The following is a 26,168-nucleotide window of genomic DNA, read 5'->3' as shown; positions in this document are numbered from 1 at the left end:
CTCATTACAGCTAAAATGCTATTTTTCGGAATTATGAAACTATGAGATACAATAATGATAATTTTTATTTGTAAGAAGCAAGAATGGGTGGTAAAGTTTGTGTATGACATACACAATTTATCAACGTTGCTTTCAGAAGGTCACAACTAGCGATTTTATGATCGCTGATTGCTCGCTCATCGCGTTGCTCATCGTTACAGCTAATTGCTATTGTGACCCTCTGAAAGCTAAATTGACAAGTTTTATGTATCATACAAATACTTTGCCTCCTATATTGTATATTGTAAATAAGAATTACTATTAAAATATCGCATAGTTTCATAAATCCGAAAAAAAAGCATTTTAGCTGTAATGAGCAATTGCAAGCCTGGATAAAATACATGAAAAAATGACACTCCTACCGAGGGGGCGACACATCTAAATCTCAAGTTAAGATGCTCAACAAATCTCACACTAGCGAATCAATCTTCGAAAAATCTTCTTTCATTTGTCGCATCTACTTGCATCGAGCATCATCTTTTTGCAGGAAATCTTCAGAATTGTAATTGTAATTGTTCAGTGCATAGGCTGTGCCTTCCGCTAAGAAGGCTTATCTAGGGATCAACCCCCTAGTCTATACACCTACTGTCTTTCACGTTGCACTCGTCAGCTCGTGCGATACTCTAGACACACATGGGTGGTCGTATCCGGGTCCTCCCCTGGGTACACACCAAATTTTGTTATTAAGTTCCAGCAAAACGAATTGCTGGATCACTTCCAGCAAAATCAAGTAAATCAGTAAATTGCAACAAATGTCAAATTCAGGCGTGTCAGGCAGTTTGGTTGGTAAATAACTGGTTTGCGTTTTTTTTTAGTATTTTGCAGTCCAAGAAGCGTTCGGCTTGCGAATTATCATTGGGATGACTATTTGACTGGAATCGTGGAGTAAGTATTCTATCCTTTTCGGCGTACTTGAAATACTCACTTCTTTTCATCTTTGCAGTCCTTTCACCTGAAAACTCACCCATTGAGGCCCATCAAAAGTTCTTCAATAAGACTTTATTTTTTTCCTTTGGCTCGAAATTCTAATCAATTTGAAGAAACCGGTGTTTAGTATTATATTAACATGAAATAGTGCATATGTAATAAAATGTGTTTTTAAAACTTCTAACACAAATGAATATATATAAAACATCGAATATTGCGGTAATTCTAGCAAAATGATTTACTTTCCGTTTTGCTGGAAAAAAAAACAGTAAACATTGCTGATTTAACAGTTGGGTGCTGTCAAATTGACACTAGATCAATTTGCTGGTTGTCCAGCAAAAACACTTTGCTGGATGGATTGCTGGACTTTCAGCTCGGAAAAATCCAGCAAAATATTGCTGGTTTTTTTGCAACAGTTTGATTTATTGCAATTGAAAACTCAACTGAGTCATAAAAACTATGCTTGTTTTTAAACTTTCATCACTTAGTACGATGTTTGTTGCCTTTTTTCGTAAATTAAGAATGTTTTATGGATGGTTTTTATGAGATTACAATGCTTGACGATAAATAAGAACAGTAACTACATTTGTTGCTGCTACATGTTTGGCTCCCATTTTGATAGTTCACACTCGTCGCTATATTCATAGTCTGGCGGATAGAATTTCGATCTATCAAAAAGCGGAACCAATTCAATATATTTTAGACCAACAATTGAAAAGGTACTATCAACTTTTATAAACAAAACGTTGATTATTGTTTCCACGCCAATCGAACGCAAATTACCGGCATCATCGGTTAGGGGAAACTTTCCTCAACCTAAGTTTGGTGTTAGTTTGCGAAGGTAAGCCTTGAGTCACGAGAAAAGGGTTTCCGAAAATTTGTTCACAATAGCTGATGTGCTCTTTCTGTTCTTGGTCGTGATTTGCTCGATTGATTCCGCTATTTGACAGCTCAATTGGTTCCCAAGATTCTATCTGCCAGACTATTAGGTTTTGCAACGTCGGGATTAACTTCAATCTGATGACAGTTCAGTGGTACTGTTTACGTGGACTTAGTCGTTTTTTTCTTGGGTAGATTTTCTCGATAATTTTTCAGACTGCAGTGAGATGTAAACCACACTTCTGCATTGTCCACGAGCAACATCCTTTCATCGCGCTGTTCCTCGACAATTTTCAAGTAAAAGTTCGGTAATTTTAGAATATTCAATTTCGAACAGAACCACTGAACTGTCAAAAAGGTTCAGCCTATTAACATTGAGTTCATTCGTGACGTCACGCTGCAGAACCTAATGAATATAGCGACTATAGTTCACACTGCTTCGCAAGTGACAAGAATATCGAGCAAGTCCGCAGTACTCAGGTGGATAGCATATCTTTTAGTCCTTTTTATTTTTTAAACTTCTGACTCCCTTTTGATTCGACTATCAGGCAAAAGTAAACAAACCACCACTGAATGCCAAACTGATGAACGCGGGTTCATTGTGTTCATTCGTGACGTCAGTGTGCAGCATTCTATTCTTCAAAAATAAATTTCAGTTTATCACTGGGAGTATACCTTGAAAATGTCTTTATAACAGTGCAGAAGTTATCTGCCACACTTAATTTTTTTCGCCGAGATTCCAACAGCCGAGTAGTTCTGCAATATATTTGACTGAGATTCAGTGAATCAATCGCCGAGACTCAGCTAACAAAAATAAGATTCTGCTGAGATATCAGCTAACAAATAGATATTTTGCAGAGATATCAGCAAAAGTAAATGCCGAGGTAATCGGCTGTTAGAGATTTTACCGAGATAGATTAAGTGTAATATATTACCTGCCGAATTTAATAAAATCATGACGTTTTATGAGTCGCACGACGAGTTTTAATTCTTTTTGAGAATTGACTACTTTCCCGAAGCAAGGCTGATAGCGGGTCACTTTTTTTAGGATAGTAATTAAAATCCCTATTTTCGACAAAAAGTCACTAGAGTCATTTTTTCGCCATTCCTACTTGAATTGCAATGAAAAATCATTTAAAAAAATAAATATAAGTTGTAATAGTGCAACAATATGCTCAGTTCCTAGTTAGAAGTTCATTAAAGTAACGAACAGAAAAGTACGAACTGGAAAAAAACACAATAATAAGGGTGACTAATCAATCGGGAAATTGGAAAAACTGGAAAATGCCGGAAATTCGAAGTCTCCGAAAAAAAAACCGGAATAAGCCCGTGAACTACGATGCTAAATTCGAAAAAAATTATTTCTTCCTCTTTTTAAAAAATATTGCAATTAAAAATATGACAAGCGCTATAGCCTTATTGATAGTCCACGGTCACACAAGCCCTCACGGGCATGTTTCGGTGCCCCGGAAATGTTTCGGTGCCCCGGAAATGTTTCGGTTACCCCGGAGAAGTGGCTAATTCTGGCTGTAATTGACGAACAACGTTTGCTTCTCCGAATGCACTGCGACTAGAAAAACATCTCATGAAGGTTTTATATGAATATATTAATTCTAAAAAAAATATGCTTGTACGCTACAGTCCATTGTAAGTACTGCCATTACATTTGTCGTTAGAAATATATAAAGAGGATGTAAATCCACTCTTACATTTGATGTTCATGTCATTTATTTTGCGTATGATGATTCAGATTTGTGTTTGGAAGGATGACAAGTCATGACAAAAGAGGAGTTCGCAATGTGGAAGTCTAAAGTTCTATAGAACATTAATAAATATAACCTCCAAATTGATGATTTTTTTTACCTATAATTTAAGTGACCATTCCAACACACATTTTGAACTGTTTAATAATTGACGGACAGTGTTGATTGTTTGATGGCTCAACTATTGATTAGATTTTTTAACATACTCAAAAGCGGTTTACGTAGTTTATGAACAGCCCGTAACCAGAGAAGCACCGAATAGTAAATACATGTAAATACCTGTAAATACTATTCGGCGTTTGACCAAATACCGAATATGCGACACCATTACTTTTCAGGGATCCGAATATTCGACCGACTAATAGTACGTTCAGACTACAGAGTTATAACATGTTATAATGCTATCTTGATGGTGGTTTCTGGGTTGCAATTATTTGACCACCGTTATAACCGTTATAACCGTTATAACACGTTATAACTGCTCAGTCTGGCCAGCGTTTAAAGATGAAATTGGGTATGAGTAATATTACTCATACACACAAAAAAAAAGTTCCAAACTGCTGCAACCAGGTCAATCCATCGGTTGTGTAATATAACATTGTACGATGTACATCGATTTTGCGAACAAAATTACATCCATTGATGTAATATTGTATCTGCTTTTTGCTATTACATCATTATTTCATACATCAGCTTGAATTACATTGATCGATATTACATTTTTTTTTTGCTATGTACCCAATTTCATCTTTAAACCATCCCAATTTCATCTTTAGGCAAAATAACCATACAAATTTTATTAGGGATTGTATGCAAGATATCTTGCATACAATCCCTAATAAAATTTGTATGGTTATTTTGCTTAACGACGTGTTCAGCGTATCGTCAAAACCATTTGTGGAATAGTTCGATCTTTTGGGTTATCGTTCGGGTATGGTATTTTTTTATTAGGGATGTCATATTCTATAGTATATGCACATTTTTTTCTTAGTCGGAAATTTTCAACATATTTTTTTTTTTCCGTTAGTGAATAAGTTCATGCAGGATCGCAAAACCCCGAATTCCCTTACCGTAAAACAAAAAGTGAGAACTCGACTTTGACAGCTATTTTTTGCTGGCCGTCTGAAATCAAAACAAAGTGTTTATCACGAAAGAAAACATCATCGTTTTTTTTGCGATTCGTGTTGTTTCAACAATTATATTTGATGTAAAATTTCTCAAACTGCAGACAACTAAATATACAGCATTATGTACACGCTCCTCAGTGGATTCTACAAATATCTCACACAAAAGGATGAATACTGCATACTAATCCTAGGACTGGACAACGCTGGAAAAACGGTACGGTTTGGTTGTTTTGCGTGGCACTACCTGAATTCCATACTCGACTAAATTAAATCCCCACCCACTACTTCACAGACCTATCTGGAGGCAGCGAAAACCAAATTCACGAAAAACTACCGTGGAATGAATCCGAGCAAAATCACCACCACAGTTGGATTGAACATCGGGCAGATTGATATCCAGGGAGTTCGGTTAAGTTTTTGGGACTTGGGAGGCCAGCAGGAACTGCAATCGCTCTGGGACAAATATTATTCCGAGTCCCACGCCATTATCTACGTGGTGGATTCGAACGATAGGGATCGGATGCATGAATCGAAGGACGTTTTCGATAGGATGATTGGAAATGAGTACCTATCCGGTGTTCCGCTGCTCGTGTTGGCCAACAAGCAAGATCTGCCTGATTGCATGGGCGTGAGAGAAATTAAACCGGTGTTCCAGGAGGCAGGTCATCTGATTGGGAGGAGAGATTGCTTGGTTATGCCAGTATCGGCGCTGACGGGGTAAGTGTGTGATTCAGAAAAATTAGGAAATTCTCTATTTTTCTATTGATTGATTTGTCTGCTACCATTCCAGGGAAGGTGTTGACGAAGGAATCAAATGGTTAGTGGAATCTATCAAGCGCAATTCTTTTGCTCGCCCCCCGAAGATGGAGGATACCTGATAAGTTCGACTTGAGCATAACATGAGTGCAATTTTGTTCTTTCGCGTTGATTTCACGTAATTTATTCCAATTCAAGTGTACCGCCATTTAAGACGAGAAAAAAAACGGTTCAACACAGAGCAAACATTTACCTGAATTAAAAGAAAACTCCTTCATCCTCGTCCGGGTGGTCCTTGGACATGCCGACGAATCCAGCGTCATCGGTGCTGCCCCACTTGGCTGCCTCACCACCGCGAACTTTTACGTTGTAGCAGACACTCTCACTTTTCAACAAGCTCTGGCGCAACGTGAACAGCTTCTGTGAGAAGTCGCGATTTCTGGCATTGCTAATCGAAATGAAGCCCTTGTACAGTTCCTGCAGGAACCGACAGTGTTCGAAGCAACTGTCCACATCGCCCGAACCAAGCGAATTGATACACTTTCTCATGACTTCTCCGGTAAGATCGCCCACACCCAGGACAAACTCCATCGGAGGTATGGGGCAACTTATGTCGATCTCGTCTTCCGGTTGTTGTTCGGCAGTCTCTGCAGCATCTTCTGCTTCATCTGCCTCCTCCGCTGCTTTCTTCTCTTCGGTAGGCGGTATCTTGTACTTCAACTGCTTCTGGATTGCAGTCCAGTGAGAGATGTTCTGCGAGTTGACATACTCGCAGAACGTGTACGCCTCGATAAATTCCTGCAATCCGGCCGTGTAGGCACGGAGAAATTGGTAGGGATCCTGCTTATGGAGCTCCCAGGCTAGCGTAGCGAACTGGGTACGGCAGAGATTCTGCAGACGGGCTTTCGCTTCCTCGCACACTTGCGATTGGTTGTTTTTCCTGAAAGGAGACAATGTGAATGGAATGTTTTAATCCTGGGAGGATTGATAGCTTAATTTGTATTTAGATCAGGTCTTTCAACGGTTTTTTTTTTGTTCGCGGGCTTAATATCGTAATGCATATATCAGTTGCTAGGCATTTTAATTAAAGATTTTTTCCATGTTGTTATACGAATTTATGTTATGGCTTCTGTTTCACTGAAAAATAGTAAAATATGATCTATTCGGCATGTGTATAGTTGATAGTTTAAAACAAAATTTTTATGATAAGTTCGGATCAGATATTTTTTTCCTTGATTTGTTTTCCGTACTGCGTACCAATGCTACCGACTCCAGGAAGGCAGCTCCCACACCTGGACCCTACCTATCGACCCATCAATCAACTCATGAACCGGGGACCAACGGCTTTACTTCCCTTCCGTAGGAAGGCGTGATCAGAGATGTTATGCAGAACATCCCGGCGGCGCTGACTGGGATTGAACCCAGGCCTGCTGGGGTGAGAGGTAATCACGCATACCACTACACCACCGGCGCCGCTCGGATCAGATAATGATAAACGAAAATTAAGGGAAATGCATGTTAGTTTCGACAATACCTTCGACCTGGTGTGAATGCTGCCATATAGTTGCAACTAGAAACGCTCTAACGAAAAATACTCCAAAAGGGAGGGGCCTAATTAGCTATTCTGCAAGTATAAAACAGACTGTAATTCAGTGAATGTGATCAGTTGCAATTCCATTAGCTGTAGGGACAGTCGTCACAACTAAATTGAAAGACCAAGAAAGTGGACACGGGCATCGGAATGAGAAGCATTACCAACGGCAACGAAATCCTTCGAACGTTACACAGCTGAGTTTGACTACAATGATCACCTGCGTAATGCTGCTGCCAGGAAAGCCAACTGAGCACGTTGTCTCTGGAGATACCCAAGTACATCAGTTTGTTCGCTTCGATCCAAAATGGCAGTTTCATTTGTGACGGAAATGACGGCCATGAATCCAAAACGGAAAGAGTTAAGATAATAGATTATTGATCAATTAAAAGAACTAAAGGCTCAACATATTTGTTCCGCCGACTAGCGGTCCTACGTCAAGCTTCCGTTCATACCCCTAGGCACAGACCCATATACGTTTTTTTTTTTTAATTATTTATTAAGGAGATTTTTAGCCTATGACTAGTTCATCTCCACAATGCTTCTATTCAATAGCTTCAAGACAAAGTGTTGAAGAACGCAAAATAGGATCTCTAAAACAATAGGCACACTTCAAGTGTACAAAAGGCGCACGAGAATTAATTTTTATTAACAAGGCTTGGTAAAAGATTGTATTTACCGAAATTTTGCAAAAACCTGATCCGAATTTATGTAAACTATTATGTGTTCAACGAAGCATTGGCAAATTTTCAGTTTACTGAACTGTTATACGGGAATATATTTCACCGAGGACAGATTTTGATTTCAAGTGTGTGGAGAAAACGGAATAGTTGGGCTAAGGATTTTAATTTTATCGATTTAAAATGGCTATAGATAAATATAAATTTACATTATATTTCATAGAACAGCTACGGATGCTAGACCTCTTCAACAAGTTCTGGCTCACTAACGGGTACCCAGCAGTATGGAAGGAAAGCTTGGTAGTTCCCATCCCGAGAGCCGGGGTAGCCACCCGTGAAGTCAGCAAGTTCTGTCCAATAGCGCTAACATGCTGTATGGCCAAAGTCCTAGAGCGTATGGTCAATCGAAGACTGAAGCAACACCTCGAAGCTGGAAATTTCCTTGATCACCGACAGCACGCTTTCCAACAAGGTTTCGGAACGTCCACCTATTTCGCAACCCTAGGGGAAGTTCTCAAGAACTCTTACGACAGTGGTCTGCACATCGAGATAGTATCGCTCGACATATCGAAGGCGTTCAACAGAACGTGGACGCCTCTCGTCCTTAAGCAACTAATCGACTGGGGTCTTAACGGACCCATCCTTCACTTCATCCAGAACTTCTTGTCCAACCGCTCATTCCGAGTCGCAGTCGGCAATACCAAATCCCGGCTTTTCCCCGAAGAAACGGGTGTCCCACAAGGATCGGTTATCGCCATTACCCTGTTCCTCGTGGCGATGAACGGAGTCTTCCGTCAACTGCCGAAGAACATATTTGTGTTCGTCTACGCCGACGACATCCTCATCGTCACCACCGGACCCACGCCAGTACGTACAAGGATGAGAGCCCAAGCGGCAGTCTCCGCCGTCGCCAGGTGGGCCCACTCAGTAGGCTTTGAATTATCAGCCTCTAAAAGCATCAGGTGCCATGTCTGCCCTTCTCGACACAGAATTAGCGGACCACCGATCAAAATCGACGACCAGTCCATACCGCTGAAGAAGACCGTCCGAGTTCTGGGAGCTCTCGTTGACCGATTCTTCAACTTTGAACAGCATTTCGCAAGCCGTCAAGAAAAATTGCCGCAGCCGAGTGAAGCTCATCCGGACCATTTCCCGACAGAATAGATCGAACAACTGCAGCATCCGTTTTCACGAGTGCAATTATCGACAGTCGCCTTCAATACGGGTTGGAGATGACCTGCATCGCAGCGGATAAGCTTTTAGCTACGTCTGCCTTTCCGCTTCCGTATAACCGCAGCCATCGCAACCAAAGCCGCTGCTTTCATCTCGAAGACATCCGGAAATCAAGGGATCTTCCTCCTCGACGAGGGGAACAGACTCCTCCGCACGGCTGCCAACAAAGATCTCCCCCCACAGTGGCCAGGGTCCACTGGCATGGAGACAAAAGCTGGGAAACACCATTACCGAAAATCTAAAGCCGGAGACAATTCCATGGCCATGAAAAGGACTGTAGCTGAAATATTAGGAGAAAAATACCCCACGCACACTAACCGATAAACGGACGGAGCTCGCTCTCGGACCGGGGTCGATATCGGTCTAGCCGGAAACATCACACCAACCAGCTGCAGCTTACCGCCGCAATGTTCTGTCTTCTTTGCTGAAGCTGCTGCCATCTTCATCGCTGCTACAACGCTCTCCAACCGACCGATCCTGGTCCACACGGATTCGCACAGCGTCATACAAGCCCTGACATCCGAGGCCCCGACTCATCCCTGGGTACAGGCGACGATGAAGTCCGCGCCACCAAACACGGTATTCTGCTGGGTTCCGGGGCACTGCGGAATACCAGGCAACTCTGAAGCTGACTTTCTGGCTGGGGCAGGACCATCTGCCCCTCGCTATACTAACGAAGTACCGTTACACGATGTCAAGCGCTGAATCGTGAGCAAAGTACGGGAAGCTTGGGACGCAGAGTGGGCTCAAAACCGGTTCCTCTTCATCAGACGGATCAAAGGGACGAGGAGGAAATGGACAGAACAGTTGAACCAGCGGGATCAGAAGATAACGTCGCGTTTGAGAACCGGCCACACCAAGATCTCGCACAATTGCGGTGGCATGCCGTTCCACAGGACTTGCGTCGGTTGTAGAACTCCAGCCTCAATCGAGCACATTCTATGCGTATGCCCTCAGTATCAGAGCCTGCGGGAATTCCACGGGCTTCCAAATAGCATACGCGACATGCTGGGTGATGACCCCTCCACACTGGCAGCAGTAACAACCGGTGGAAACTAACGATTTTAAATTGGCTCACTACTTGACTAGCCTATTGGTCCCAAGCAAATCGATTAACGTTCCCTATTCTAGTCAACATTCTAGTACTACACTATGTTTGTTTTGATTCGCTATGAAAGTTTGACAGATAAAATGAGGGGTTCGTGGATTTTTCTATGTTTCGAGGGGTGCATCGATTAGCTTGGGACCGAAGACAGTACTAGAGCTGAGCCAAAAAGTTGACCACGTATCTTCGGGACCTACTAGTCTTAGAGTTACCTCTATGGCCGTAATGCGTTTTTTAAAGGATGCTGCATTGTATTTTAAAGTTTAGTCTTTTTTAATTCCTTTCGGCTGTTGGGACATCTCTGCCTGGTGGGGGCCCTCCCGGTTCCCCCGGTGTGGAGCTCTGTCTTATTCAGATTTTAATGTTGTGTCTTTAATATGTTGTGTAAATGTACGATCGAGCCAGGAACCAATTTTCGGTTGAAATAAACACTGTAAAAACTACTCCGCTGGGGGTCCTCCTTCTGAGGCCCCACCTTTCATGGACGAGATGAACTAGCCTACGGCTAAAAATCTCAAAAATAAAGTCTAAAAAAAGAGAAGATAACCCAAATAGTCGAACTTTTCCACAAATGGTTTGGATGATACCCCGAACACGCCATTAAGTAACCCTAGTAAACTAATACCATAAACGAACAATAATCAAAATAGTCGAACTTGTCCACAAAATACAAAATAACCGTACATAGACGAGTGCACGAATGGATTTGAGTTCACTCACTCGACAAAAAGTGACACAACAGCGGGGCCCTGTTTACTAAAAATGAACACATATGTGTTCATTTTTAGTAAGCAGGGCCCCGCTGTTGTGTCACTTTTTGTCGAGTGAGTGAACTCAAATCCATCCGTGCACTCGTCTATTATTAGGGAAAATAACCATAACATTTTTGGTACACCATTCTGAAACTGCACACAATCAGGCCAGATTCTGGCAACACTACTTCATGCTTCCCGCAGACGTTTGTTTTCGTTCTCAATCATCATCAGCTGGTCGCCGTCACCGCCACGCAAATTCGCTTTGACAGTTCTCAATTCCATCATCAAAGTCAAGAGAGCCGAGCTTCTGCGAAAACTTGCAGCACATCAAAACATCAAAATCGCTCCATCGGAACGGAACGCCAGCTCGTATATCGCACAGCTGCTGCTACTGGTGGTAATAAATCCAGGAACCTATCTACATTGAAATCGTACGGTACAGTTCGATCAGTAGCGACACATAAAAAGAAATCGGAAAACGGATATTGTGGATTATAGATCTTCGCGTGATTTGTTGGCTAACAAAAAAAAAATATATCCTGCTCCTTGGAGGAAACCCGAGTGGCGATTGGAATCTATATCGCAGATTGCGGAGTGCACAAGGGTGGTAAGTGATTGGTTGAATTCTTCATGAGCGGACAGAGTGAAAAAATGATGAATGTTTTTGCGTGACACGATTCGGTTTCGTTTCGTCATTAGGTACCTATAGATCTGTAGGCGGTTGCTGGCGGTGACGAATAAGGGGCACGGTGGAAATTTACTACTTTGATAGCACCTTTTTGTATGGTTTCCGGAAATTATACGTATTTTGGAACATGGAATGATTTTTCGCCGTGTTTGTTGTACAGTGCAGAAAAGTCAGGGTTCAAAGTACTTTCCTCGCGTATTTACTTGCTCTATGTACCTATTTTGCCTATTCTATGCCACGAGAAAATCGAACACTATTATAGTAATTCATGATAGGCTCTCTCAGGAGTTGATTGCATTCCAAATTGCGCAAAAGTTGTGTGCTCTGCTCTGCCATTAGAGCAGCAGCAGCACCATAAAGAAAGGTAGGTAGTGCGATATACCTGGTGAGTTTGCAGAAACTCCCAAGAGAAGGGGCATCGTGCCGTGATTACATCTGGTCGTCGTCGTCGTCGTCGTCGTTGTGTTGAAGTTTTTTTCTTTTTGTTTTATACTGCTGCGATGCTTACTCGCGCGATGAGGTAAGCCGCACGAGATTCGCAAATATTTGCCCCAAACTGAACGGCATATTTTAATCAACCTTTGAGAAAAAAAAACAACTATAAAGCTCAAAGCCACATGTATGCATGATTCCTTATCACTTGAAAGGCTTCGTCAAATTAAGCTTTCTTGAGAATGCAAATAAATACAAACTTCGACTTGCGTATAGGGCCGTGCAATGTTGCCCACGATAGGTTGGATGAAACACGGCAGGATCCACAACTAGCGGGAATATGGGCAAAGTGCAAGGGGATATGTGATCATTGTTCAACCTTTCACATCTACACAGATTGCGGATGAAGCCTTTGTTGCTTGACTGACCGAGAGATTAAAGTCAATTCAATTTAACTTCAATCAAATCAAGGAGCTACACAACATGGGGTTAGGGAAGATTGATAACGAAAGAATACGCACCACGCTTGCTGCTTGCATCACTCACCTTTGGTTGTATGTGAGAGTGGTTGTGGATCGTTCGAAGGAAATGAAATGTTGGACAACAAACAGAGTGTCTCGGTTGAATTGGAAGATTGTGAGTCATCGCACCTATGGGTGAAGCACAAGTAGTGTCTCGCCATACATAACATGTATCGGTGTTGGTGCATTGCGAAAAAAAAATTGTCTTTGTCGTTATCATTTGGATTGAGTTTCGAAAAATCGGTCTCACCGACTGGGAGCAGGCGAGGTGTTTGGTGATTGTGCGATTTGTCCGGAAGTGGCATAATGCGGTGATTTTCGGGAACGCAGAACCTTGACCTAGAACAGGGAAGTTGATTTATGCAACAAGCGCGGCGTTGCAGCTAGCTAGCAGATTAGAGCAGAGGGATTTGCTATTCAATGGACTCGAGCAAGCTGAAAGCTGGTGCTGTGTGTGGAATGCGGTACTAGTGAATAATTTATAAACGGTTGGGACGTAGTTTCAATATGATGGGGGCACGGTGTGAGTTCATTATAGGTTCTTTGTCAGTTCTAGTTTTAGTTCTACGGCACTTAGGGCCTGCGGATAAGCTTTTGAGTTATCTTAGGATCTAAGGATCTTTGTAGAATACCGGGCCTCACAGTTCAGCTTCGAACCTGTTCGGATACGGTTGTGTATAAGTTTATTTCTGTTTTGTGCGTGCGTTCGCTGATTTTGCCAGATTAGCGCTGGCACTCTGCCTCCCGGACGGTTATACGTGTGTGATTGGTGGTTTTCTCGCTTTCCGAGAAGTTTTGGAATCGAAAAAGAAAACGTGATGCATCATGTTTGCAGGCATCAGAAGAAGTGTCGCTATCTGCGTTGTTTGTTTTTTTCTTCGCTTGTGCTCCCGGTACAGAAATTTGTGGCGTCGCGTGTGATAGTTTTTGATTTCAGTTTGTTTACGCGTTGTATGATTTTGTGAGCGGTCGCTTCGTGTTCGCGTCATGGAGCAATCGACTACATTCGACCAGAGGATTGATCCCCGTAGGGCGGGTCTATGCTCGGAGCTACTACACCAAGCGTGACATAGCTGCTTGCAAGGGATTCAGTTGGACTGATTTGGTGAGATTGTTCCATTTTTCTACTTTTGTCTATTTAAACTGAATTTCTATGAATGCGTATCGTTTGGAATCATTTGATTCGGATGAGACTCTTAACTTTTATTTGTTTACATTGTGTTTCAATTGGTATTCTTAAGAACTTCACAAAATAAGGTTTCAATATTTAAATTGAGCAGATCGACTAGCCTGGTGGCTGCCGCTTTTGCTTACTGAGTAGAAGACCATCGGGGATCCACATTGTAAAGATTCCCTATTTTCAGCTTTTTTACAGGCGGGAGTTGTTGTTTGAACCATTTAGTTTATCAATTTAATTTATCTGTATAACAATTATTCACAAGCATTCTTCCAGGTCAATTCAAGAATAGTTTGATGATGATAAATCTTCATAATATTCACATTACAGTTATGACCCGATCCTGTCAATCTCTCCGCGCATCAGACTGTTATTTTTCAATAATTCCACATAATTGTAATTTCATACCTTCCTCCTTCAAGATGAATGTTTAAGATACACATACTTTGCTAGCTGACAAAATGGGGTCATTGCTGTATAATTATTCTCTTTTTGCAGCCTTCATTCAGACTGGATCTATTGATTTAAATTATTTGAGTTTTCTTCCAGCTCTTTGATGACGGAACATCACTAGATTTATACTGTAATGATTCACTCTTACAGCTTTCACCCTGGTTTTGTCTGTTGATTTGATTTGTTTGAATTGGTTTTCAGCTCTTTGGTGTTGGCAGTCGCGGGCGATCAATTTTGCTCATGCTCATGCTCTAAGTTCATTTTCAGCATTTCGATGATGGAACGTCTTCAGATTTATATTATAATGGGGCTTATTACGGATGTCACATAACGGTGAAAAGTTGTCACTTGTCGTCACGGTGAAGTGATTCCCATTTGATTTGTACGGTAATCACGGCTCTTATTCTGAGTATCACTTTCTTATCACCGTGTAGTGACACCCGTAATAAGGCCCAATGAGACACCATTTGGTTTTGGCTTCGGGCAAATCCAAGTATAATGCATGATAACACTGATTCATTTAAAACCATGGTCGCATCACTTATCAAGGTGAATCCTGATCCAACGAACCCAACTTACTAACAACATCTCTGTTTCTGTGTTTTTTGTTGGAAATTTCAGGGTTACATCTTCCTTATTGGGAGCTGAGGAGACATAGAGCTGCATCACAGACAAACAGACGTAACTCTTTGAAAAACTTGTTCTTGAAAACATAGTATCTCAAAACATATAACCTCAGTAACGACATCTCTCTGGCTTCTCGCGGAAAACAAGCTTGCTCGCTAACTCGTAAACAATATTGCATAAAAGTTCTATCGAATGTATGGAAACGTCAAAGTGATCCGATGCCAGCGCTGCGGCTAGTAGTTTGCGGAACTGATAATATTCAAATCTTCCGTTAAATGCATGAACGAAGACACACAATGAAGAGTTACGTCTGTTTGTCTGTGGCTGCATCATATTGTATGTAAAATAATTATTATTTTCATTGCGGAATACCAGTTTTTTATCCATATAAATGTATTTTCATTAATACGTATTTTAATGTTCTGATATATCTCATTTCTCCATTACATATGTTTACTATATAAATATAAATATAAATAAATACTGGGTTGGGAGGGAGCATCAGGGTATCATTTGACCTGAAACTGGACGATTGGAGTGGTATGACAACCGGAGTCTAGGAGGGAATAAACACTATCATTTTCTTTATCCTACCGATTCGATTGTGATGGTGTGAATTCTACTCCAACAGTTTCAGTGAGATTGACGCGCCCTTCTTAACAAACCATCCTGTAGGAAGCTTAATAAGTATTGCGAATTGCGTTATTCGATTTGTTGGATCGTATCGTTGGAAGGAGATTCTTAAATTCTCGTGGATTTCGCGTAAGTGTCTCTGCTTACGGGTCCACCCCACCGTTTTTGGCCCTTCATACAGCGATATTGTGAATTCAGATCGGTAGCTCAAATTGATCTTGCTATTAAGTGGAGCTGCATACAAGACAAGATCTTCGAAGGGATGGTGGCTACCTTACATACATACATACATCTAAGGATCTTTGTAGAATACCGGGCCTACCTTTAAGAAATGAAGAATGTTGTATGGAATATTTGCCCCTTTTAGAGGATGCGAATTTCATTGAATTTAGAATATGTACATGCAAACATTCTAAAGGCTTTCCCGATTTGCATGAACAACGACGACAGCCTAACCAAATTACCTAGCTGGTTCAACGATTATCATGTGTCGTACATGAGTAGGATTGAAACTGCGCTTGCATATTAATTGAAAACAGAAGACTGTTGCTGACCAAGAGTTCCGAGGTATATTCGGATCGGCAATCACCAATATAGTATATACTATACTATACTATCAGGTAATCACTTATTCAGTCAGAGCTTCCGAAAAAAATGTTGGCTTGGTCTTGGGATAGCCGCCAACGCATGGCTCCGTTGCCCTTCTGTGTGCTGAGGTCAATAAGAGCTGAATTTCGGTCGTCAAAATCGCGTATCAATGATCTGAATGGACCTACAATATCAATAGGGACGCAAATTGATGATACCGATAATTTAAGGCTTTTGAAACTTTTTCTCCAAACGCAAGTGGACATCAAGCGGTGATTTATTCGATGATACCTTGGATGCGCATGCACAGATTCAACGGATAAAATTCCACTTCCAGCTACTTGAACATATTCTGGAACTGGGGAGCGGACTAGCGCATCACATCCTTCAACAGAGACAAGCTCCAGGACCGTTTCAAAGAGGACTTTTAGCGGTTTAGATCAAACGATCAAACTATGAATGGATAACCGGAAGCTGAATGGTCAAACTGGCAGTCCGAACGTGAGTAGTCATCAGTTGAATCTACTCTTGCGTCATATTATTGTTTATGTCCCGAAGCAACTGGAACAAGTTAAACCATTAACGCCCTGCGATCTATTTATAGTTCAGCTTTTTTTCTTCTTCTATCATGGCTTAACAGAATTTAGGAACGTAAATACAAGAAAAACACGTGAAAAGAGCGCTAGGCGTGTCTCTTGAAATATGTTTTCGTTATCACTAGATTGATCCTTGGAGTATCGTTAACATCTTGTCTTCAAATAGTGTGAGAATAATCCTTGGGTTACTCCTGAAAAATCGCGCATTATTCGGAGATCAAAAACGACTTGGGCGTTAACGGTTTAAGCAGCACCGCAGCATGGAACAGCTGATTCTCGACCTTCCAGAATACTATGGCCAACTTTTCGTAGCACAAAACCATCGTCCTCGGCATCGGTTTCTTCCTGGGTAGGATCACCATGGATGTCTTTGATGGCCTTGTAAGCCTCCAGCATAGAACAGAAGTGGAACTTTGGATTCAAAAGTGGCTCCATTTATTTATTTATTTTATTTGTCAGCATCAACAGACTCGATATGGTCCCAATGATGGTTTAACTTAAAATTAAAATTAAAGTCATAAGTTAAAACTACAAAACATTAAAACATGATCATTGACTGTTTCCATTTCTGGAGAAGAATGAAGAGAAACGTCTCCGAAGTGTTAGTCGTGGCTGGTGAAAATCGAATACTGATGAAACTCGGTTAAATACTCGCTGCAGTCCGCCTATTGCACCGTTGATTGCATAGTTTGTCCTACGTAGTGGCATTCTCAGCATAACATTGTTACGAAGCATTCGAGGTTGGACGTTAATGTTTACTTGCTCCAAGATTGCCATGCAATCAATTCTGCCATGTAACGTGTCCGCGACAAGCAGGGCTTTTAAAGTATCTCTTCTGGTGCGAAGAGGCTCCAAGTCAATCATAGCTGGGCAAATGAAACGGGTCTCTCCAAGGTAACATTCTCAACGCGTATCGCAGAAAGCGGCGTTGAACGGACTCGACTCTCTCAGTACCATTGTTGTAGTTCGGACTCCAAACCACAGAACAATATTCTAGAATGGAACGTACCAGGGAACAATACAGTGACTTGAGGCAATGGATATCGGAGAAATTCTTAGCTGTTCTGAAGATAAAGCCCAATGTCCTTGACGACTTGTCGACGACGTACGAGATGTGTTGCTTATATGTAAGTTGAGAGTCCAGGATGACACCTAGATCTTTTACATGGCTCACACGTTCAATAATGGTGTCCCGGAGAGCATAGTGAAAAATAACTGGTTCTTTCTTTCGGGTAAAAGTGATGACTGAACACTTCGCAGGATTTACTGTCATTCGGTTCAAATGGCACCAGCTGGCAAACGCTTCAAACTGACGTTGGAGGAATTGACAATCATCGATCGAGCGGATCCGTAAGTAGATTTTGAGATCGTCTGCATACGATAGTCTCGATAACTAAATTCACGTCATTGAAGTAGAGTAAGAAAATCAACGGTCCCAGATGGCTTCCTTGAGGTATTCCTGACGTAGCTGCGAAAATGTCGGACTGGCAGTCACCATGGGCTACCACCAACTGACGATCGGCGAGATATGAGCGAAACCATCTCAAGAGATTTCCGCTAATCCCAAGTCTATCCAATTTGGCAATCGCGATGGCGTGATTTATCTTATCGAAGGCAGCTCCATATTATTGTTGTGAACACTAGCGCACCTAGTGGTAGAAGGCAAGCTTTGCCTGCAGTTTATATGGGCAGCATGCTTTGATGGTGTGAGTGTCCATAGAAAACCCGTGTGAAGCGCATCTACAAGCTAGCATCGCATGGTGAACAAAAATTCTCCCAGTTTTTGATACACTGATTTGTTCACACTTCCACTTCTATTCTGTACCTTCAGCCACAATTCCATCTATATCCCAATCTAGCTGATTTAGATGCGTATCCAAATTCAGCTGCTGCGTCTCCGGCTTCGAAGCACTCACATTTTCCACAGCTCCAAACACTGGTATTTCTTTTCTTTCTTTCTTTATTAAAGAGACTTTCAGCCATCGGCTGGTTCATCTCTGGCAAGCCCAGAAGAAGGTGCCCCAAATAACAGAGTTGGGTGGGCCTCGGAAGGAGGTTTCCCTAATACAGAGTTTTTTTTTTCTGAGTTCGGAGTTCAGGTTCAAACAATAGTACACATATAATAGTTGAGTAGTGTCACAGCACAGTAGTGTCAGTCCTTGGGCTTAAATACTTTCATAAAGATAACTGCTGCTTCGGTTGATGGGTCATACGATAGGGCGTTCCTTATGCTGTTCGGTATACCGTAGAGACTTCTTATATTGCTGAACACTGGGCAATCTACCAAAATGTGTTCCACTGTCATGGTAAGGTTGCAAGTGTCACAAGTTTTCCGGAAATTGGAGGAGCAGCCCATGTTGTGAGTTGCACGTGTGTGCCCAGAACGGAGACGAGACAAGATAATCTGGTCTTGTCGACTTGGAGTGTCCTGCCATTTGGAAGTCTCTCCTTTCACCTTCCGAGGCGTTGCGGATAATGAACCTGACTCATCGCTTAATAACACTGGTATTGAAACAAGACCTCCACGCACGGCATCGTACGATCCGAGCATGAATCATAATCAATTCCGGCATCGCCAGATTATTCAAATCGTTAATATCAAATTACTGCTGGGCAGCTTCCGTTCGCTGCTCAGTCATCCTCAGATAGCCGCGGATGACATTCTCCACCGAACCTACATGTTCCGATACGGGCGCAGACCATTGTTGGCGATGAGGGACCTCTTCAGCGCCACGCACAGCAGGTCCAAATACTTGAACATTCCAAGCCAATGCGGAACACCTCCGGTATCTTGGTCGACTGATTTCTCGGTTAGCATCGATGAAATTGGTATCACGATCCCTGAAGATCACTCGTAGTTTGCTTCGCAGAGATATAAAGCTTCGTATTGCCATGACGCACGAGATTGCGATCAGCGATTCTTGAATCGTCGGTAACTTGGGTTTACGGGTTTACGCAAGGGGCAAATCGGGCTGCGGACATCTTCGATTGCGTACTGACAAGCGGCGATTCTGGTTTAGCCCAGATGTTTTCCGATGTAGCGAGCTTGACTCGAGGGGCGGACTTGATGGTTGTTCCGATACACTGTTACACTCGTGGTTGCTCTCACTCAAGTGTAGTCAGCAACGCCAGTGGTGCATAGGGCTAAAGCGGCTGTTTGCTTTTGCCTTAACCTGGGTTCTAGGTCCGATTTAGGTCGACTTGCTTGGCTTTTTTTTAAGCCTCCGCCGTCATGAGCTCTTGGGTCTGCCTATGCTACGATGTACTACCGAATTCAAATTCAACGCTTGGGGACGGCGTAGTGGTTAACATCCATTCCTTTCACGCCAAAGTCCCGAGTTCTCATCCCGGGACAAGTCACGAATGAGCCTAGGGTGTTAAAGTGACTATTATAATAATTTAAAAAAATATATAGCGCTTTTGTAGCTCCAATCTCAACGAAGCAGTTAGCAATTTGCATGCCCCGCTGTCATCTTGCAGGGTGTCTTCTACCTGACAAAATCTGGAAAAACTGGAAACTAGTGGTCCTGAAAAGAACCGTTTTGTCGTGATCGTTGAGTAATGCTGAGCTATTACTATTAAGATGTTCAACACGAATGAGGCTGGCGAGCTGTATGTTGTTTGGAATGAGGGTGACGCGCTTGGCATAGATGGCCCACAGCGGCTCACGTCGAGCAACTGAATTCGATCAGTAGCGGTGTGGCTTCTTCCTTCTTATTCGGTGAATCGAGGGCCCTTGAGGCAGCGTTGATAGCTAGCTGCTTGCGGGGAGCCTTTCGTTGTGTACTGGAGCAAAATGTACAACACCACGCGCCGAAAGCACTGTTGCTGATGCCGACCGGACACCACCACGCACCACAAGAAAATATTAGTGATTCCATCATCAACCAATTGGACAGTTATGGTCTGTTCGCAACTATGATCAGAGATTTTATGCCTCAGAAAATCCCAACGGCGCCGACTGGGATTGAACCCAGGGTCTTTGGAGTGAGAGGCAATCACGCTTATCACTACACCACCGGCGCCACTTATCTGATATGGAGAGTTGACTGTGTTTCAAAAAAATTGCCTTGAGGGTTGATAAAGAACAAATGAAATTTGTGTAGAGGAAATCGTTGCTAGGGAAAATTCGACGGCCATCAGCTACAAGCCGTAGACAACGTTTATAGTACTAGTAGTTCAAACGCATGTTCACTTGTAGGAATATCTTCGGATACAGCCAAATTTCGTGATACTCCGGGAGCGGAGACAACAGCGTCCCATACTATTCGAATTCTTCCTGGGTTAATGATGTTAGTAACCGAATGTAGGCAAATGTCAGACCCGATGAAATTTTAAGTGTTCCAGGCGCTTGTCTATGAATCTTCTGGTACATCCTTTCGTGATGAAGCCGGTGATTTTCAGTACTTCAGCGAGATCATTGCATATTTGCTTCTTATGACACTGCAACTGGCGCAGGGCTTGTTAGATGAATTGTCGTACCGTTATAGCAAGCTAGATCCGTAGAAGTCTTTCCTAAGCACGGTTCAAGATTCGGGGTGTTGATTGTACTCGTATTCTTTCATTGCCTAGAGTAGATCCGCGTTCATTTGTGATTTGTATGGACCACATGGAATACTGGACGTTAGGTACATTGCATTGTCTTTGTCATTCACAGACTGTCTGACCAAGTCGAACCTTAAAAGTGATCATTCATCTGAACATCTTGATGCGAGGCGACCAGTAAGTTCTCGAGCGAGATGAGCAAAGTTCCTCAACGTTGACCGATAGATCCTTAGAAATGGCTTGTTAAACAGCAAATTGCTTTCGAGTAAGTGGACATGGACCAATATCGTCCTCGTTGCAATCTCGTTGTCTAGAAATGTTGAGTTTTAAAATACAATCTGATGTTAGATGTCGCTTGGAGCAGCACACATAATTAACCATTCTACCTTTCTCTCTCCCCCCCCCACAGGGCAGCACCGCACCGCACTTTTCTATGATCTCAAACCACCTGCTAGGCCAGCTCTAAAGCCATGGAAACCAACGAAACGTACTTCCCGTACTACGTCCCGGACCGGGACTCCTGTCTGGTGTTGAACAAAACGAAAATCATCCTGAACCTCTACGAAGGCATCCCGGAAACGCTTATGCTGAACGTCATTGCGTGGGCTTTCCTAATTTTGCTATTTACGCTCCTGCGGCAGCAAGCATGGGACTACGGTCGCCTGGCGTTGGTCAATAGCCACGGGGAGAACAAGCGATGGACACAGCTGTTCTACGCCCATGGAAACGTGGGCGGTCCAAACGGGGTCGAAACGAGCGACGCCAGTATCAACATCGATCGGGGGTTCTTTTCCTGGATCATTGCGACCTGGCGGTTAACGAAAGAGCAAATACTGACCCACAGCGGACCGGATGCCGTGCACTATCTGTCCTTCCAGCGACATCTGATGATAGTGATGGGAATCATCACGTTCATCTCAATCACTATCATTCTGCCGATCAACTTCTCCGGAACGTTAAGTGGAGATAAGAATTCATTCGGTCATACGACCATTTCGAATCTGGACCCAAATTCGGGATCGATGTGGGCTCATGTGGTGTTTACGATAGCGTACGTCCCAATGGTGGTGCTGATTATGCGGCGAGCTTCCGGCAGGAATGCATTCAAAACCGCACCAACCCGAACCGTAATGGTGATGAATGTTGCGCAAGCCGATTGTGACAAACGGGTCATTCGGACGTATTTGCAGCAGCTGTTTCCGGACGTGGGGATCGAAGATATTCAGATGGCTTATAACATCAGCAGCTTGATCAAGGCGGCCGAAGAGTACGAGAGGATAGCGGATGCCAGGATCTACTGTGAGGTACACCGGAATCGGGATCGCGAACCAGTACAAGCCAAGATGTCCTGCTTCACTTGCCAGACGGTAGATGCTCTCGAGTACTACAAGGAGGAAGAAGCACGGCTTGCAGGTATGTAAATGCGGATATTTTCGCTTTCGTTTGAATATTTTTATTGAACTTTGCAGGACAAGTTTCCCGTCTACGAGCATCCGCTCTCAATGAACCACTTGGCATCGCTTTCATTACACTGAACACGGCGCAGGAAGCGCAGCATGTCATTCTCCACTTCAAGCCGGGAACCTACCGCAATTGGGATCTAGCATACGCTCCGGCACCGTCGGATATTTTCTGGGAAAATTTGAACATCGACACCGCTCAGTGGTACTGCAAATGGGTCACCGTCAACCTGAGCCTATTCCTGTTCCTATTCTTCCTGACGACTCCGGTGATTATAGTCAACCAGTTGGATACGTTTGCGTTGACCAAGAACACGACATCGCAAATCAGCAAGATCAGCCCCCTGGTTTCGGAATTCCTTCCAACGTTGCTGCTGTGGTCGATGTCCGCGTTGATGCCCGTTATTGTAGCGTACTCCGATACGTGGCTATCCCACTGGACCCGATCTCGGCAAAACTACGTAATCATGACCAAAACATTCGGGTACTTACTGTTCATGATCTTGATTCTGCCGTCCCTTGGTCTAACCAGCGCCGAAGCATTCCTTCAGTGGACCATCCACTACAACGAGACCTACCGTTGGGAGTGCATCTTCTTACCGGACAAGGGTGCGTTTTTCGTGAACTACATCATAACTGCTGCCTTCATCGGTACCGCATTGGAGTTGATTCGTTTTCCGGACCTGATCTGCTACATGTGGAAACTGGCAACAGCTAAATCTCGCGCCGAAACACCATACATCCGGAAATCAATTCTCATCACGTTCCCATTCGGAATCCACTACGCGTGGATGGTGATGGTCTTCACGATGAGCACCGTCTATAGCCTGGCTTGTCCTCTGATCATGCCCTTCGCAATGGTCTACATCATGCTGAAGCATTTCGTAGACAAACACAACCTATTCTTCGCGTTCGCACCATCAAACATGATCAGCCAGGGAAGCGGAGGGAAGATCCACAGCACCGCAGTTACAATGACCAAAGTTTCCGTAGTTCTCCTGCTATTCATAATGGCGGCATTGGCGTGGGTTCGTGCCGGAGCACTGGAAATGCGAGCCTTGATCCTGATCTTGGCGTTTTGCGTGACGTTGATCATGTTCACGTTCATGTCCCCAATCAAAAAGTGCACAACCAAACCATTGAGCATCGTGGAAATTGAAGGACCGGCACCGATCTACGTCGCCGATGTGCTCATCAACCGGAGGATGATATCGGATAGCCCGTCTCATCTGAGCTACGGTTCCGATACCACGATGGACATTGTGATGGACGATGCCGGACGGAGTGTGACGGCGTAAGCGTAAACTTACCAGGCTTGCTCGAGTTTTTGCGCCCTCACACTCTCTCTCTTTCGCTGCTATAAACACATTCGGTTTTGCTAATACGTGCTTTCCATCGTTCGACTGCTATTCAGGTGTATCGTTTCGTCGAAAACATTGTGATTCTGTTTTTAGTTTTATTTTTATGAGCAGTAACATATTTACATTATTTAGTCTAATTATTGTAATCGTAAATTATTTGTAATATTTTTTACCAATATGTATCGTTTGATTCTAAACGTCTGATTATGATGATGATGGTAGAGAAAATTGTAGACACATCACCAAAAAAAATTAAATTCTTGTTTTCAAGAAATCTAACTAGTTGAATTTGTTATTATCGTTTATTGTATTTAGAATGCAACACGGGCGTACAGAGTGCTAATGAGATTTCCATAATCCGCTCCACGAAGTAAAAGCGTAATCTACTAGTTTGTTTTTCAATTACCGCAGAAACCGCCTTGTTTTTTTTTTTGTCAACCAGCCGGTAGTTCTAGTAAAAGTTTAGTCCGATAAAAACAACGCCTTGGAAGCGTGATACAAATAATGGTATTACCGATAGAATGCATGAGTCCTTCGTAGCAACATTTTGCGCCAGAAACTAATGATACCCTACTAGATGAATAGGGAGCAGTGATCGTAATTATTACACTTACTAAAAAAAGACACTTTGAAAATGTTAACTGCACTCACCAACCGCAACCAGTAAAATTTACACACCTATAGATTAAGCTAACAAACCAAGTACGGGACTGCGAGAATTACTGAGAGAACGAAGAAGGTATGAATAATATATTATATATTTTTGGCGTAAACTAAAAACGGCTTTCTACTAATTATTACCAGAGAAGCCCTGGGTGGGGAATTTCATGACATATCACAATGATTACTGTTATTAGTTCAAACAAACATTTGAGCCAAATAGTTCGGTTTCATCTGCTGTCGAAGACGGCAGCAGCTGTTATTACTATTGGTACATTTGATGAAACTATTCAATCTTTCGCCTTCTTGTTTCATGAGCTGCACTTCAACGGAATCTCTAAGGGGGTAAGGTTATTGACTTTCGTGCCTGCTATTTAACAACGCGTTAGAAGGTGTGATCAGAAGAACTGGGATAGACACGAGTGACACGATCTTCAGGAAGTCCATCCAGCTTCTTGGCTTCGCCGATGGCATTGACATCATGGCACGGAACTTTGAGACGATGGCGGAAACGTACATCAGACTGAAGGCTAAAGCTAGGCGGCATGGACTTGCCATAAACGCATCGAAGACGAAATACATGAGAGGAAGCGGTTCTAGGGAAGACAATGTTAGCCTCCCGACCCGAGTTCTGATTGACGGTGACGAAATCGAGGTGGTCGATGAATTCGTGTATTTGGGCTCACTGGTGACCACTGATGCCACATATACAGATTTATCTGTAACCATACAGATTTTGTTTTATTGTTTTATTGTTGTTTTACATCAACAGGCTGGATGAAGCCCCAATGATGTTAACCTTATTAACTATGGTAAAATCTTTCACTGATGGATCACGCATTGATGGATCCACTGGCTTCGGCGTTTTCAATGAATACTCAACCGCCTTTCGGAAACTTCAGGAACCTTGTTCCGTTTATGTTGCTGAGCTAGCAGCAATCAACTTTGCATTGAGGATGATTTCCGATATGCCCATAGACCATTACTTCATCTTCTCGGATAGTCTCAGTTCGATTGAGGCTTTTCGGTCGATGAAAACAGGTAGGCACTCATCTTATTTTCTTTCAAAGTTAAGGGAGCAGATGAGTTTGCTGGTCGAAAGATCATATATGATTACCTTTGTATGGGTCCCCGACGTAAACAACTACCGGGGAATCACGTCGCTGAGTGCTGTATCAAAACTTTTTGAATTGGTTGTCATAGAGTCCCTAAATGCGCATTGCAAGCAATATATAAGTACAGATCAACACGAATTAATAACTGGACGTTCCACAACTACGAACTTGCTGTGTCTAACGTCTTACATCACAGACAGTTTGATTGCTCGGAACCAAACGGACGTTATCTACACAGATTTTACGGCAGCCTTCGATAAGCTGAATCACGAAATTGCGATCGCTAAGCTTGATAGGCTAGGGATCGGTGGAAATCTTTTGAGATGGTTTCTTTCATACCTCACGGAGCACCAATTGACAGTAACTTTGGGTACTTGTCGCTCAGCAAGCTTCTGCGCAAAGTCCGGTATACCTCAGGATAACCATCTGGGACCATTGGTATTTCTCCTCTACTTCG

General features: G+C 42.9%; 3 protein-coding genes across 3 annotated transcripts in view; 2 read left to right on the top strand and 1 right to left on the bottom strand.

The window, feature by feature from the left end:
* Nucleotides 1-4,785: 4,785 nt before the first annotated feature.
* On the top strand, nucleotides 4,786-5,732 carry Arfrp1 (ADP-ribosylation factor related protein 1). The gene is made up of 3 exons (XM_065219424.1): nucleotides 4,786-4,949; nucleotides 5,028-5,452; nucleotides 5,526-5,732. The coding sequence occupies exons 1-3, from the start codon at nucleotides 4,857-4,859 to the stop codon at nucleotides 5,611-5,613; spliced, it is 606 nt and encodes a 201-aa protein (XP_065075496.1). The 5' UTR covers nucleotides 4,786-4,856; the 3' UTR covers nucleotides 5,614-5,732.
* The window catches only part of Trax (Translin associated factor X), a 31,484-nt gene continuing 10,951 nt past the window's right edge, over nucleotides 5,636-26,168 (bottom strand). Inside the window, exon 2 of the mRNA XM_065219423.1 lies at nucleotides 5,636-6,431. Coding sequence (XP_065075495.1) covers nucleotides 5,750-6,431 — 682 coding nt within the window. The 3' untranslated portion in view covers nucleotides 5,636-5,749. The remainder of the gene's footprint in view (nucleotides 6,432-26,168) is intronic.
* Tmem63 (transmembrane protein 63) lies at nucleotides 11,161-24,312 on the top strand. Its single transcript, XM_065219422.1, has 3 exons — nucleotides 11,161-11,462; nucleotides 21,525-22,528; nucleotides 22,585-24,312. Exons 2-3 carry the CDS (start codon nucleotides 21,586-21,588, stop codon nucleotides 23,871-23,873), a joined length of 2,232 nt encoding a protein of 743 aa, XP_065075494.1. The 5' UTR covers nucleotides 11,161-11,462; nucleotides 21,525-21,585; the 3' UTR covers nucleotides 23,874-24,312.

Source organism: Ochlerotatus camptorhynchus, unplaced genomic scaffold (genome assembly GCF_037179485.1).
Source record: "Ochlerotatus camptorhynchus isolate MF236.1 unplaced genomic scaffold, CSIRO-AGI_Acam_v1.1 ptg000104l, whole genome shotgun sequence".
NCBI classification, from domain to species: Eukaryota; Metazoa; Arthropoda; class Insecta; order Diptera; family Culicidae; genus Ochlerotatus; species Ochlerotatus camptorhynchus.
The sequence above is the reverse complement of the archived record's forward strand: the minus strand, read 5'-3'. Positions and strand labels throughout refer to the sequence as shown.